General features: G+C 40.8%; 1 protein-coding gene across 3 annotated transcripts in view; it reads right to left on the reverse strand.

Annotated features, from left to right (window-relative positions):
- Positions 1-4,647: 4,647 nt before the first annotated feature.
- LOC121550176 (cytospin-A) overlaps positions 4,648-12,949 on the reverse strand; it is a 31,856-nt gene continuing 23,554 nt past the window's right edge. For 2 of the 3 annotated variants that reach the window (XM_041862299.2, XM_041862297.2), the window contains exons 11-16: positions 12,812-12,907; positions 12,474-12,621; positions 12,186-12,288; positions 11,390-11,506; positions 10,515-10,574; positions 4,648-8,264 (exon numbers count right to left, since the gene is read on the reverse strand). In XM_041862299.2, coding sequence (XP_041718233.2) covers positions 8,175-8,264; positions 10,515-10,574; positions 11,390-11,506; positions 12,186-12,288; positions 12,474-12,621; positions 12,812-12,907 — 614 coding nt within the window. In that variant the 3' untranslated portion in view covers positions 4,648-8,174. The remainder of the gene's footprint in view (positions 8,265-10,514; positions 10,575-11,389; positions 11,507-12,185; positions 12,289-12,473; positions 12,622-12,811; positions 12,908-12,949) is intronic. The other variant, XM_041862298.2, reaches the window with a different exon arrangement.

Here is a 12,949-nt window from a genome sequence, read left to right on the forward strand (position 1 = left end):
CTCCCACTGTTTGACTACTGATGGTAAAGCCGATTCTCCTCGGTTCAATATCGCACAGGCGGACCAGATTGACACGTGACCACAGCAGCACAACATAGGATAGTGATGCTCGAGTAGACTCAACCCGTACGGGCGGGTTTAGGGTCATGATCAATTGTGTGGATGAAGGTTGAAGAGAAAACGATGCATTTATTTTTATTTTTATAAATGTAGCCTATAATTCTTGTGCAATTCATATCTATAGGCTACATTGAGGCTTTTTTTCCATAATTTTTTCTTTCATAATGTGACATTAGTGCTAAAGCATAAACGTTAGGGCCTAACTGTATTAGCGACAAATACATGTCAATAGCCAAATGCTTTTGGGAATTTGGGCAGAAAAAGTTTACATCAATCAACTGAGGCAAAAAGGTCACTCTGAGTTTAATTCAATAAGATTATATATTTTTTCGTTCACAAATGCATGTGTAAGGTGTCCATTTAGGCTATTATTTGAGATTTTCTGTTTCAGAAAAACATTAGGCTACTGTTCAATAGGCCAAAATAGCCTATTCAATAAATATATGATGAAACGTTGAAGAAAAACATAATTGTTAAATAAATGTTTATGAAAAAAGGGAATTGTACAGCTCATGTTCTAAATTTGCAGGTTAAAGGCGCATCATGCTGCATTTACAGTGATATGACCTCTGCAGAAGTCAGTGTATTCATACTTCTTGCGCTAAGCGCAGAGCTGTTGTGAAGGAAGATGTCAACGAAGTGAGTTTGTGTTTACATAGGACCAGCTGCTCCCAACTACCGTCAACCAATCATGTCAATGCAGAGCTATAAGGTGCCCTCAGCATTGTAACAAAACTTGGTGGTTACAACATTTGGGAGGCGAATGTCAATTCGGTATGGAGCTCAATTTGGCCTCTGCGTCCCTCCAGAGGCTCCGCAATTGGTCACGACCTCCATACAGATCAAGCATAAATTGGCTTTTAGGGTAGGGTGCAGGCCTTACATTTACATTTTAGTCATTTAGCAGACGCTCTTATCCAGAGCGACTTACAGTTAGTGAGTGCATACATTTTTCATACTGGCACCCTGTGGGAATCGAACCAACAACCCTGGCGTTGCAAGCGCCGTGCTCTACCAACTGAGCTACATACCTTTGAATCTTGAGTACAGACCGACGTCCCCTGTATACAAACCTTACATATAGGAATTCAAGTTGTAAAATAGTGAACTACTCATTTAATGTAGTGGTAGATGCTATGAAAGGGATGTTTAAAAAAACATAATAGTACCATGGAATGTTGTTGTTCGTTGTACTACGATTGTACATTTTTGTAAGGGCTGTCCTTCACATCCGAGTGCTAATGCTGGCTCTTTGCGTCTCTTGACCATGTCGCGCGGACCAGGCACAAAGCTCAAGGCGCGCTCTCTACTTCCCTCCGGTAGTTATTTAGCAAGCCTGATAACACATCACTCCCGACAGACACAAGCAAAAACTCTAAAATAAATGTAGAAGCCTATACAACTAAACACTAGCGATCTGACCTGCTGTATTGCATGGAAACAGCAGGCTACTAACAACAGCAGCTACATAGTCTAGCCCACTATGGCCCTGTCCCTCTGGCCAGGGTAAACAAAGCGATAATGTTGTGTCTTGTATATAGTATAGGCCATTTGTTTGGGAGAATGTGAATGGGATCAAATTTGGTTTATATATAGACACTAACTATTTAACTTAAAACAGTGTGTTTCATTTAATTATACACAAGAGAAGAAGAGGTTGCCCAGCATAAATTCATGTGCCTTCACTTCATCACATATAGTCTGGCGGTTGCAGATGGGTTAAAGACAATTTATGCTTGATCCGAAATGTGCTTGGAGACTCCATATCAAAGTAAATGCTGTATGGCCACTGCAGAATTCGGATTTACCATGCATTGCATTTGATTAGCAACTGGGGGTGTGTGCAGCTGACCCACACATCCCTAAAAAAACGTTTTGGCTGATTTGTTGTTCAGAATAAAACACATGGAAGGGAGAGCGTTGTGATCCTGAGCGCACTGGAGCAGGTTTTCATCAAGGACCTCTCTGTACTTTGCTCCGTTCATCTTTGCATCGATCCTGACTAGTCTCCCAGTCCCTGCCGCTGAAAAACATCCCCACAGCATGATGCTGCCATTTACATTTTAGTCATTTAGCAGATGCTCTTATCCAGAGCGACTTACAGTTAGTGAGTGCATACATTTTTTAAATTTATTTTTTCACGCCAGGGTTGTGGGTTCGTGGGAAACTCTGCTATACCAACTGAGCTACAGTGGGGGGAAAAAGTATTTAGTCAGCCACCAATTGTGCAAGTTCTCCCACTTAAAAAGACGAGAGAGGCCTGTAATTTTCATCATAGGTACACGTCAACTATGACAGACAAATTTAGAATTTTTTTCCAGAAAATCACATTGTAGGATTTTTAATTTATTTATTTGCAAATTATGGTGGAAAATAAGTATTTGGTCAATAACAAAAGTTTCTCAATACTTTGTTATATACCCTTTGTTGGCAATGACACAGGTCAAACGTTTTCTGTAAGTCTTCACAAGGTTTTCACACACTGTTGCTGGTATTTTGGCCCATTCCTCCATGCAGATCTCCTCTAGAGCAGTGATGTTTTGGGGCTGTCGCTGGGCAACACGGACTTTCAACTCCCTCCAAAGATGTTCTATGGGGTTGAGATCTGGAGACTGGCTAGACCACTCCAGGACCTTGAAATGCTTCTTACGAAGCCACTCCTTCGTTGCCCGGGTGGTGTGTTTGGGATCATTGTCATGCTGAAAGACCCAGCCACGTTTCATCTTCAATGCCCTTGCTGATGGAAGGAGGTTGTCACTCAAAATCTCACGATACATGGCCCCATTCATTCTTTCCTTTACACGGATCAGTCGTCCTGGTCCCTTTGCAGAAAAACAGCCCCAAAGCATGATGTTTCCACCCCCATGCTTCACAGTAGGTATGGTGTTCTTTGGATGCAACTCAGCATTCTTTGTCCTCCAAACACGACGAGTTGAGTTTTTACCAAAAAGTTACATTTTGGTTTCATCTGACCATATGACATTCTCCCAATCCTCTTCTTGATCATCCAAATGCACTCTAGCAAACTTCAGACGGGCCTGGACATGTACTGGCTTAAGCAGGGGTACACGTCTGGCACTGCAGGATTTGAGTCCCTGGCGGCGTAGTGTGTTACTGATGGTAGGCTTTGTTACTTTGGTCCCAGCTCTCTGCAGGTCATTCACTAGGTCCCCCCGTGTGGTTCTGGGATTTTTGCTCACCGTTCTTGTGATCATTTTGACCCCACGGGGTGAGATTTTGCGTGGAGCCCCAGATCGAGGGAGATTATCAGTGGTCTTGTATGTCTTCCATTTCCTAATAATTGCTCCCACAGTTGATTTCTTCAAACCAAGCTGCTTACCTATTGCAGATTCAGTCTTCCCAGCCTGGTGCAGGTCTACAATTTTGTTTCTGGTGTCCTTTGACAGCTCTTTGGTCTTGGCCATAGTGGAGTTTGGAGTGTGACTGTTTGAGGTTGTGGACAGGTGTCTTTTAAACTGATAACAAGTTCAAACAGGTGCCATTAATACAGGTAACGAGTGGAGGACAGAGGAGCCTCTTAAAGAAGAAGTTACAGGTCTGTGAGAGCCAGAAATCTTGCTTGTTTGTAGGTGACCAAATACTTATTTTCCACCATAATTTGCAAATAAATTCATTAAAAATCCTACAATGTGATTTTCTGGATTTCTTTCTTCTCAATTTGTCTGTCATAGTTGACGTGTACCTATGATGAAAATTACAGGCCTCTGTCATCTTTTTAAGTGGGAGAACTTGCACAATTGGTGGCCGACTAAATACTTTTTTCCCCCCACTGTACACGGGACTTTCATCTGGTATACACAGTAAAACCTATCTTCCCCTCTGGTAATACTTGCCATGTTAGTAATAGACTTTACAGGCTATGGACTTCATCTTTGACATTTGAACAGATATTATCCCAAGGCTTGGGAATGAGATCACCGGCTAAAGTACACATTCGATTGTGCATATTGGAAATATTCAGGTCTTGAAGTCAGAATATTTTTTAATCTCCAGATTATCCTCTTGATTTAGGTTGTATTGTGTGAAAACCTTATTAAAATAATCCACCATTACTGAGGGGTTAATTTAGAGTTTATATCAGTCTTTACAAGCAAATTTTAATTTATTTGTTGCTCCACGGTTGCCAAACTGTTCTTAGAGAAACATAATGTATTCAGGTGAATCTGGGTCTTATCTCATCATTCCACTGAATAAAAACTATACTGAACAAAAAAAGACAAATACTCCTGAGCAGCATGCCAATTGCATCCTCCCTCAAAACTTGAGACATCTGTGGCATTGTGTTGTGTGACAAAACGGCAAAGTTTAGAGTGGCCTTTATTGTCCCCAGCCAAAGGTGCACCTGTGTAATGATCATGCGGTTTAATCAGCTTCCTGATATGCCACACCTGTCAGGTCTATGGATTATCTTGGCACAGTAGATATGCTCACTAACAGGGATGTAAACAAATTTGTCCACAAAATTTGAGAGAAATAAGCTTTTCGTGTTAAGGAAATTTTCTGGGATCTTTTATTTCAGCTCAGGAAAAATGTGACCAACACTTTACATGATGCATTTATATATATTTTTCAGTATATATCGCTCATTATCAGAACAAAGGCTGCTGCTGTATTACAAATCCCACAGGCCAGCTGACTGAATTAAACACTATATTCATCAACAATTTACATCACAATCTAATTTGATATAACCGTGATCTAAATCATCCCAGTAGTTTAATCTGCCCTAGCCCTACAGAGAAGAGTTCATATTAGTGTTGCCTGTTTCACAAGGGAGGAATGCAGCTTTTTGTTTATCAGTGCCTTCAGACCAGTAATCTGATAATACATACAGTGCTACAATTAAATCATAGCCTCTTACTCTATAAAAGGGGGATATGACAGTTTGCCTTCACAAAACATTAACACATTCCTGTTGCAATGATTCTTTAATATTACTGTCTGCAAAACAAAACAATATAAATACAGATAAGCCTTTTAAAAAAAAAGTTATATTGTTGATTATCATAATGTGCATTTGGCTTACTTCCCTACACCATACTTTTCATGTTATCACTATCAAATCAACAGGACACATTTTGATTTCAAGATACTCCTTCGGCAATTAATATAGTGGCAATCATGACTTCTTAGAGACAGAATAAGACAAAGGAAACATGGATCTTTGGATCTTTTGGTCTCCAAAGTAAGAATGACATACATTTGTAGGCAAAAAGGCACCATGAATAAGAACGAAAAGAAAGCGGCTTAGAAAAACTCAACCTTTCAAGTAAACAGAATTAACTTCTAATTGACCCGTAAAATAAAATAAAAACATGCTTTCAGTTATTTTCACATTTTTTTGTGATGTAGTGTAGAAAGAAACGGAAGAAAATGCAGAGCAAAATACAGAAGCCATGGAAAATATGAGCAACTTATTGAATGAACTCAAGCAATCAGACTAATGTTCTTCAGTGGTGATATGTCAAGATGGTATCACCCTGATATTTTAACACATTGTATTATCTACTATTGCCAACTCCATTCTGTCTACACAGTACAGTTGAGTAGAATGTTAGGGCAAGGTTTCACTCCTCATAAATCACAACATGAAGGATCACTTATCAATACCAATGTCCATTGGAACATGATTCAATTTTTAACAGTTGGCAATTAGTAGCAGAGTAGCTTCACATAATAGAATAATTGCAGACCAACTAGTGTTTGGATCCAATGCAAATCAAATTTAAGACAGGGTTGCAGTATGGCAATGGGAATCATAAATACACGAGTTAGCGTTAACATACTGTGCTCACTGTTCAATAGTAAATACCATACACAATAATGATAACAGTCACAGCACATGCACTCTCACAAATGTGTTTATCCATACAATCGACTACCAACAACTTTTAACCGCCCAGTCTTACTCTCCAACCACACTGATCGACACAAAAAAAACCTAGCACTTTGTCAAACACCATGCAGTGCACCTGTACAGCTGGTGGGAAGGTGGCTTGGCAAGCAGACAGGCGTGAATGTGCTTTTAAAAATATATTCCGAAAAAATGTTATGGTCACATGCGAGTGTGTTAGATCGTAGATGTAAGGGGGCCTTAACTAAAATGGTACGCCAACGACTGAGTATCAATTGCATACTGTACCATTCTGAAATGACACAGGAGTGTGGTTGGGACCAAATGAAAGGCAATAAGTCATCATATATTATGAGCTTATGAGAGAAATCAGTGCAGCAGTGTGATGAAAAGTCATAGATTCACATTATATGAACTTTACATTAACATTTCTAAAACACTTGCATCACTATACTCAATGGTGGATTAAACCATGCTAATAAACCCACACAAACTTGAATAAGCAGAGGCTCAATAACATAACACAGTCATTCTTCATTCCAATATCTTTCTTGGTGACTATGTAAACCACATAGAATTCAGATACATGACTAACGTTAGTGTTAGTAAGGGTTTACCCCCACCCCCCCCCGTTAAATGTTACTAGCATGATGGAATATATCAACTTACAAAATTAGGTTACACACACAATCACACTCACATATGATAACTTAAGGTCATTGTTGAGCTCAGAGTCTCTAATAACACAACAATCTTACAGTTCAAGACCACTGGACTGTGACCAATCCTGGGAGTTTCAGTCTGCTGTTGGTGGAAGTAATGTGTCAAAACGAACAATGTATTAATACAGTTGGCTCCAGCAGCAAAACGGATGCATTTTGCATCTGAAAAACTCTTTCCCTATCATGATTGATGACAACAACAAAAGTGGCTCTATAAAGAATATCCAACCCTGAAACTCAACATGCTGGAAAAACATTTACCACAATCAAATCACCAAGAGCTAGGACTTTGGCAAGTCTAGCCCTTGACTTCACATAGAGATAGGACACTTGAGCAAGTTACTTTTTTGGTTCAGGATTAAAACAGTTCTATGTGAGCGAACCATCACTGAGAGACATTGTGTTGGTCCTGTATATTCCATTGTTTTCTATTAGTTGGTCTCTGTTAGCAAAACAAATTATGCTAATGTATCAATGATCACTCTCCTGAAAATAGGCCAAAAGCATATCAAATTGTAACTAGAATATCACAGGTGACCAAGAGAGCACCTGACAGCTTTTCCCTTATGATGTAGCTAGTGTTCATATAACTACAGAATAATTTCTAAAACGTTTCATTTAGATTCCTCCAAAGATGCTTTGAAAGAATGGAGCATTGAAATGTTTCATTTATCAATTTTTGCTCCAACCGTCTCTTGGTAAGTCTCCAACGATGTGATTCAAACAGGCACTTAATCCATAATAGAAGAGGCCCCTGCACAAAGTGTTCAATGGATCAGGAAGACATGGAGCAAAAAGGCTTTGTCTGATTTCCATCTGAAATTTGTCCCATGATTACTAGGGTGGACACACTGCACACTGGGTATGGTTTGGCTAAAACATTTGGGATAACCACTTGGTTAGAAGAATCAAAGCCGGGTGCAAGGCACAAAGGCTGGGATAGTCTGTAGCATGTTCCCCAATTCTGGTCATGGAGAGGAGAGCTAGTAGATCTGCAGGCTCTTATTGCAGCTCAGATCATACAGGTTTAACCAGAGAATTTGGATTGAGGGTCATCTCAACTGGGTTATCCAGTAATGGATAAGAGTAAAAATAGCATCCCAAACAGAGCAGGCGCTGAACAGGTGCTTGAAGTACCCTTAGGCTGTGTTCATCACACTAAATGTGTCAGTGAAAAATGTCAGACTGTTCATCATTGCAATTCCATGAATAGCTTTAAGAAGTCAACAGTGAGCTTATTTGTTTCTTATGGTGATTCAAACTAGCAGGCGTCTAGACCAGAGACAGAGTGGCCGGTGTGCGGCATGGCTGGGTGCTGGGGTGAAGGGTGGTTCAGTGAAGTGAGGTATAACAGCTGAATTGAATGTGGAGGTGAAGTGGTGGAGGTGTGGTGAGGTCAGAGGAGCAAGCGGACTGGGCTGCAGGTTGTGCTTGCCATGTTGGGTGGAGAGATCACATCAGGTCTCAAAGTACTTGTAGATGGCTGTGACATAGGTCATCACACTCTGCCAGTCTGGTCTCTCAGTACTGGCCATCTCATTGAGGTCCTGCAAAACAGAGAATGAGACCAAGTTGAAGCAACAGGGGCTTTGTCATTAAGACATACCATGTCTAGAAAAAAAGTCTGTGCCATTTGTTCATCTTTGTATTTTATATATATATATATATATATATATATATATATATATCTCAAGGAGACGTTTGTAAAAAAAAAAAAACATGAAATAACATGCTGTTGTTTGTCTAGGTCAGATTTCCACAGCCTGACTAGAATTCACTGTGGAGGTCAGAAATGTGCTTTTGTGGCATAAATTCAGAAAATTAGAGCTAGCATTTTCAACTGAACTCGTACAACAAATCTGTCAGTTTACAACTCACACGGAGCCTGCTTTATACCTAGCTATGGGTACCAGTGATATACAGTGCATTCGGAAAGTATTCAGACCCCTTGACTCTTTCCACATTTTGTTACGTTACAGCCTTATTCTAAAATAGTTTAAATAGTTTTTTATCCTCATCAATCTACACACAATACCCCATAATGACAAAGCAAAATCGTGTTTTTAGAACATTTTGCAAATGTAATTCAAAAAACAACCGTAAATATCTCATTTACATAAGTATTCAGACACTTTGTTGAAGCACCTTTGGCAGTGATTACAGCCTCGATTCTTCTTGGGTATGACGCTACAAGCTTGGCACACCTGTATTTGGGGAGTTTCTCCCATTCTTCTCTGCAGATCCTCTCAAGCGCTGTCAGGTTGGATGGGGAGCGTTGCTGCACAGCTATTTTCAGGTCTCTCCAGAGATGTTAGATCGGGTTCAAGTCCAGGCTCTGGCTGGGCCCCTCAAGGATTTTCAGAGACTTGTCCCAAAGCCACTCCCGCGTTGTCTTGGCAGTGTGCTTAGGGTCGTTGTCCTGTTGGAAGGTTAACCGTCCCCTCAGTCTGAGATCCTGAGCGCACTGGAGCAGGTTTTCATCAAGGACCTCTCTGTACTTTGCTCCGTTCATCTTTGCATCGATCCTGACTAGTCTCCCAGTCCCTGCCGCTGAAAAACATCCCCAAAGCATGATGCTGCCATTTACATTTTAGTCATTTAGCAGACACTCTTATCCAGAGCGACTTACAGTTAGTGAGTGCATAAATTTTTCATACTGGCCCCCCGTGGGAAACAAACCCATAACCCTGGCGTTGCAAGCACCATGCTCTACCAACTGAGCTACACGGGACCATGCACCACCATGCTTCACTGTAGGGATGGTGCCAGGTTTCCTCCAGACGTGACGCTTGACATTCAGGCCAAAGAGTTCAATCTCAGAGTGATCATCGGGTTCTGACAAAGGTCCTTCTCCCCCGAATGCCCAGTTTGGCCGGACGGCTAGCTCTAGGAAGAGTCTTGGTGGTTCCAAACTTCTTCCATTTAGGAATGATGGAGGCCACTGTGTTCTTGGGGACCTTCAATGCTGCAGAAATTTTTTGGTACCCTTCCCCAGATCTGTGCCTCGACACAATCCTGTCTTGGAGCTCTACGGACAATTCCTTCGACCCCACGGCTTGGTTTTTGCTCTGACATGCACTGTCAACTGTGGGACCTTCTATAGACAGGTGTGTGCCTTTCCAAATCTTGTCCAATCAATTGAATTTACCACAGGAGGACTCCAACCAAGTTGTAGAAACATCATTAAGGATGATCAATGGAAACAGGATGCACCGGAGCTCAATTTCGAGTGTCATAGCAAAGGGTCTGAATACTTATATGAAAAAGGTATCCGTTTTTTTATATTTTATAAATGTCATTATGGGGTATTATCTGTAGGTTGATGAGGAAAACATTTTATTTAATACATTTTAGAATAAGGCTGTAACGTAACAAAATGTGGAAAAAGGGAAGGGGTCTGAATACTTTCTTAATGTGAGGACTTATTTTGTGAAAAGGACTAAAATAGCTTTCCAGGTGATCCTATAAAACTTAACCTGCAAGCCTGCACATATGCACAATGAAAGCAGTATTTCATCTAAAATATTTATCTCTTCTCTACAAGAGTCTGCCTATAAGAGCCTGTGAGTACAGTCCTCAATCCCACACAAAAATAATACCATTCTCAATATGCAATAGAATAGCAGGTCACAATTCACCACTGTGCCAGTGACTGATTTTTAAGGTGAAATGAGCCTGAAAGATTCTCTATTAAAAACAGGATTTTTTTTTAACCATGTCAGATATAGCTTTAATATGTTCGTGTGAAAAACACCTCTGTTATTCACAGTTCAGTCAATCTTTCACTTGAATCTTACCAGAGTGGACTTGATCCCCACACTCTCTGCAGCCTGGAAGGCTAGTGTGAAATTCCGCCTCTAAAGATCGGGAGACAAAAACACACATTCACATACTATAATGCTCCCTGACAGATTGAAACAACTGTAAAATATTAAACAATAGCTAGGTTTCCATCCAATTGGCGACAGATTTTCATGCAAATATATTCTAAAATCTGCATAAAAACAATATGTGCATTTCCATCAAACTGACTTGTTGCGTATAAAAGGCTGTGCGTGATGATGTAGTGCACATAAAAATGACTTTTGCGGTTAAGTTCCCATGTACCGAATAAAAAACGTACGTTACATGGTTTTCCATCGCAATTTCAACTTAACCTTGCACAATCTGGTTTTGGCGCATGCTCTCTAGACAAGATCTGATAAAGTTGAAAGGAGGTTGATTATATGATGAGATATGGATAAGCGCAAGATCATTTTATTTGATCATTGGCAGCCAAGAACCAATCATGTCACCAGCATTCAAATAATAGCGTACCCTCGATATTTAGCCTATTGGAAATGTGCATGAATACCGTGCACTTAACCACCATGTGAAGTTCATCATAACTTATTTCACCTGCCTATAAACGTTTGATTCTTTTCCACGTCGTGGTGGTAGGCCCATATCATTGATTGACTCCAAGTTGACTTCAATATGATGGTTATTAAGTCAATATTTGGCATTCCCACTGCCATTTCTCAAATAATTATACTCACACAAAAAGATCCCACCATGTCGAACGAACCAATTGTCTGTTGACATTTATGAAATTGTACCGACTTCCTGTTTCCATGAGCCCTGTCGTGACCCCATTGTTACTCATCATCACTACAGTAGGAAATAGGCTTGCCTTTTCCTGGCTGGTGAGCTCCTGGTAGGGGATGTGAGCAGGCAGGTAGGTGTGGAGCACAGCGCAGAACGCAAGGCCGTCATTCCAGCTGCTGCTGAAGTTTGTTATGTCAATGTTCTGCCAGAAAGAGGGGAAATATTTTCATTGTAGCACAAAGGTACAGTGTAAAGAAATGTAGGGTGCAGGAGTTTTTTGTATTGATAATTCAATAGATACTGGGTCCCAGACATTGGTCCTAAAAGCACCTTGTTGTTTAATCTTTCTACTAGTTTCAAGTTTTATTAGTCATATGTACGGGATACACAGTATACACCGTCCAACGAAATGCTTAATGGCTGGTTCCTTCTCGACAATAAGAAATAAGAAAATATAAAAATACAAACATAAAGTAAATGGCTCAGTAGAATAGAATAAACATTTTAGCATAATTATATTACAGGAAGGTACAATTTATAGTCCAATATTTACACGTGTTTTGGCGAAGGGGGGATTGGGGGGCAAGTGTTTAAATTGTGCAGTATTTAGCAATCATAATAAGAGTCTGGAAGCTGCAGTTGTGATGTGTGTGTATAGTATGAATGTACACTGAGTATACCAAACATTAGGAACACCTTCCTAATAGAGTTGCACACCTCACCCACCCATTCTGACAAGGTTATTTAATTAGATTGTCACTCCAGATAGTTGAGCTTATAGAAAAACTATTGAGACATTTTAAAAAGAAATCCTCATCAACAGAGAGCGACCCGAGAGGTGAAATGACCTGACCAGTCTGTTCTGACTGAACAACACATACCTGGTACCCCTCAGTCTTCTTCTGGCACCACTTGAGCAGTGCGTTCCTCTTGGAGCCCCCATACTCCCGTGCCAACGCTGAGAGGGGGTCCTTCCGCTCCTCTCTGAACACACACACCACGTAGGAGAGGGCAGTGAATCATTTGAGTTAACACACATATTCAGACTCCATTGACTGGCTAGTCCACAAAGCCCATTTAGTATAGTCAAAATATCATGTTAAACATACAAAGGACTTAGTGGATTAGTATGTATTGTATCAAAGGTATGGAGCTGATGAGGGTGTTACCGGAGGCGGCTGTGTGCGGTGGGGGTGACAGAGGCAGTGGGGGAGGAGGAGGACAAGGAGGAAGCAGACCCCATGGCCATCAGAGAGGAGGAGCCACCTTCAGGGGCAGAGATGTCCCTCTTCATCTCCTCACTGCTCCTGCGGGACACTGGCCACCACACAAACAGACAGAGATACAGTGTGAGTGACCCTTCACTGCCAGTGACGTGTTCTGGATAAATATATTTGTCAAATGTCGTTGAATTCTTTCTCAAAATGCATTTCATTTTACTGGCAACCATTTATAAGAATTTTAGATTTATTTAATGGCCTATTCATATGTCCATGATTTGTGATACCTGAGATGGCCATGGCCTTTGATGAGTCCATGTTGGAGACCCTCTGGAGTGCAGAGGCAGGGCGGCTGGCAGAGGAGCCCCTGAGAAGATGCTCTGCTGTGGATGGAAGACAACCCCACAACCACAGTGAGGAAACAG

This window comes from Coregonus clupeaformis, chromosome 18 (genome assembly GCF_020615455.1).
Source record: "Coregonus clupeaformis isolate EN_2021a chromosome 18, ASM2061545v1, whole genome shotgun sequence".
Lineage (NCBI taxonomy): Eukaryota > Metazoa > Chordata > Actinopteri > Salmoniformes > Salmonidae > Coregonus > Coregonus clupeaformis.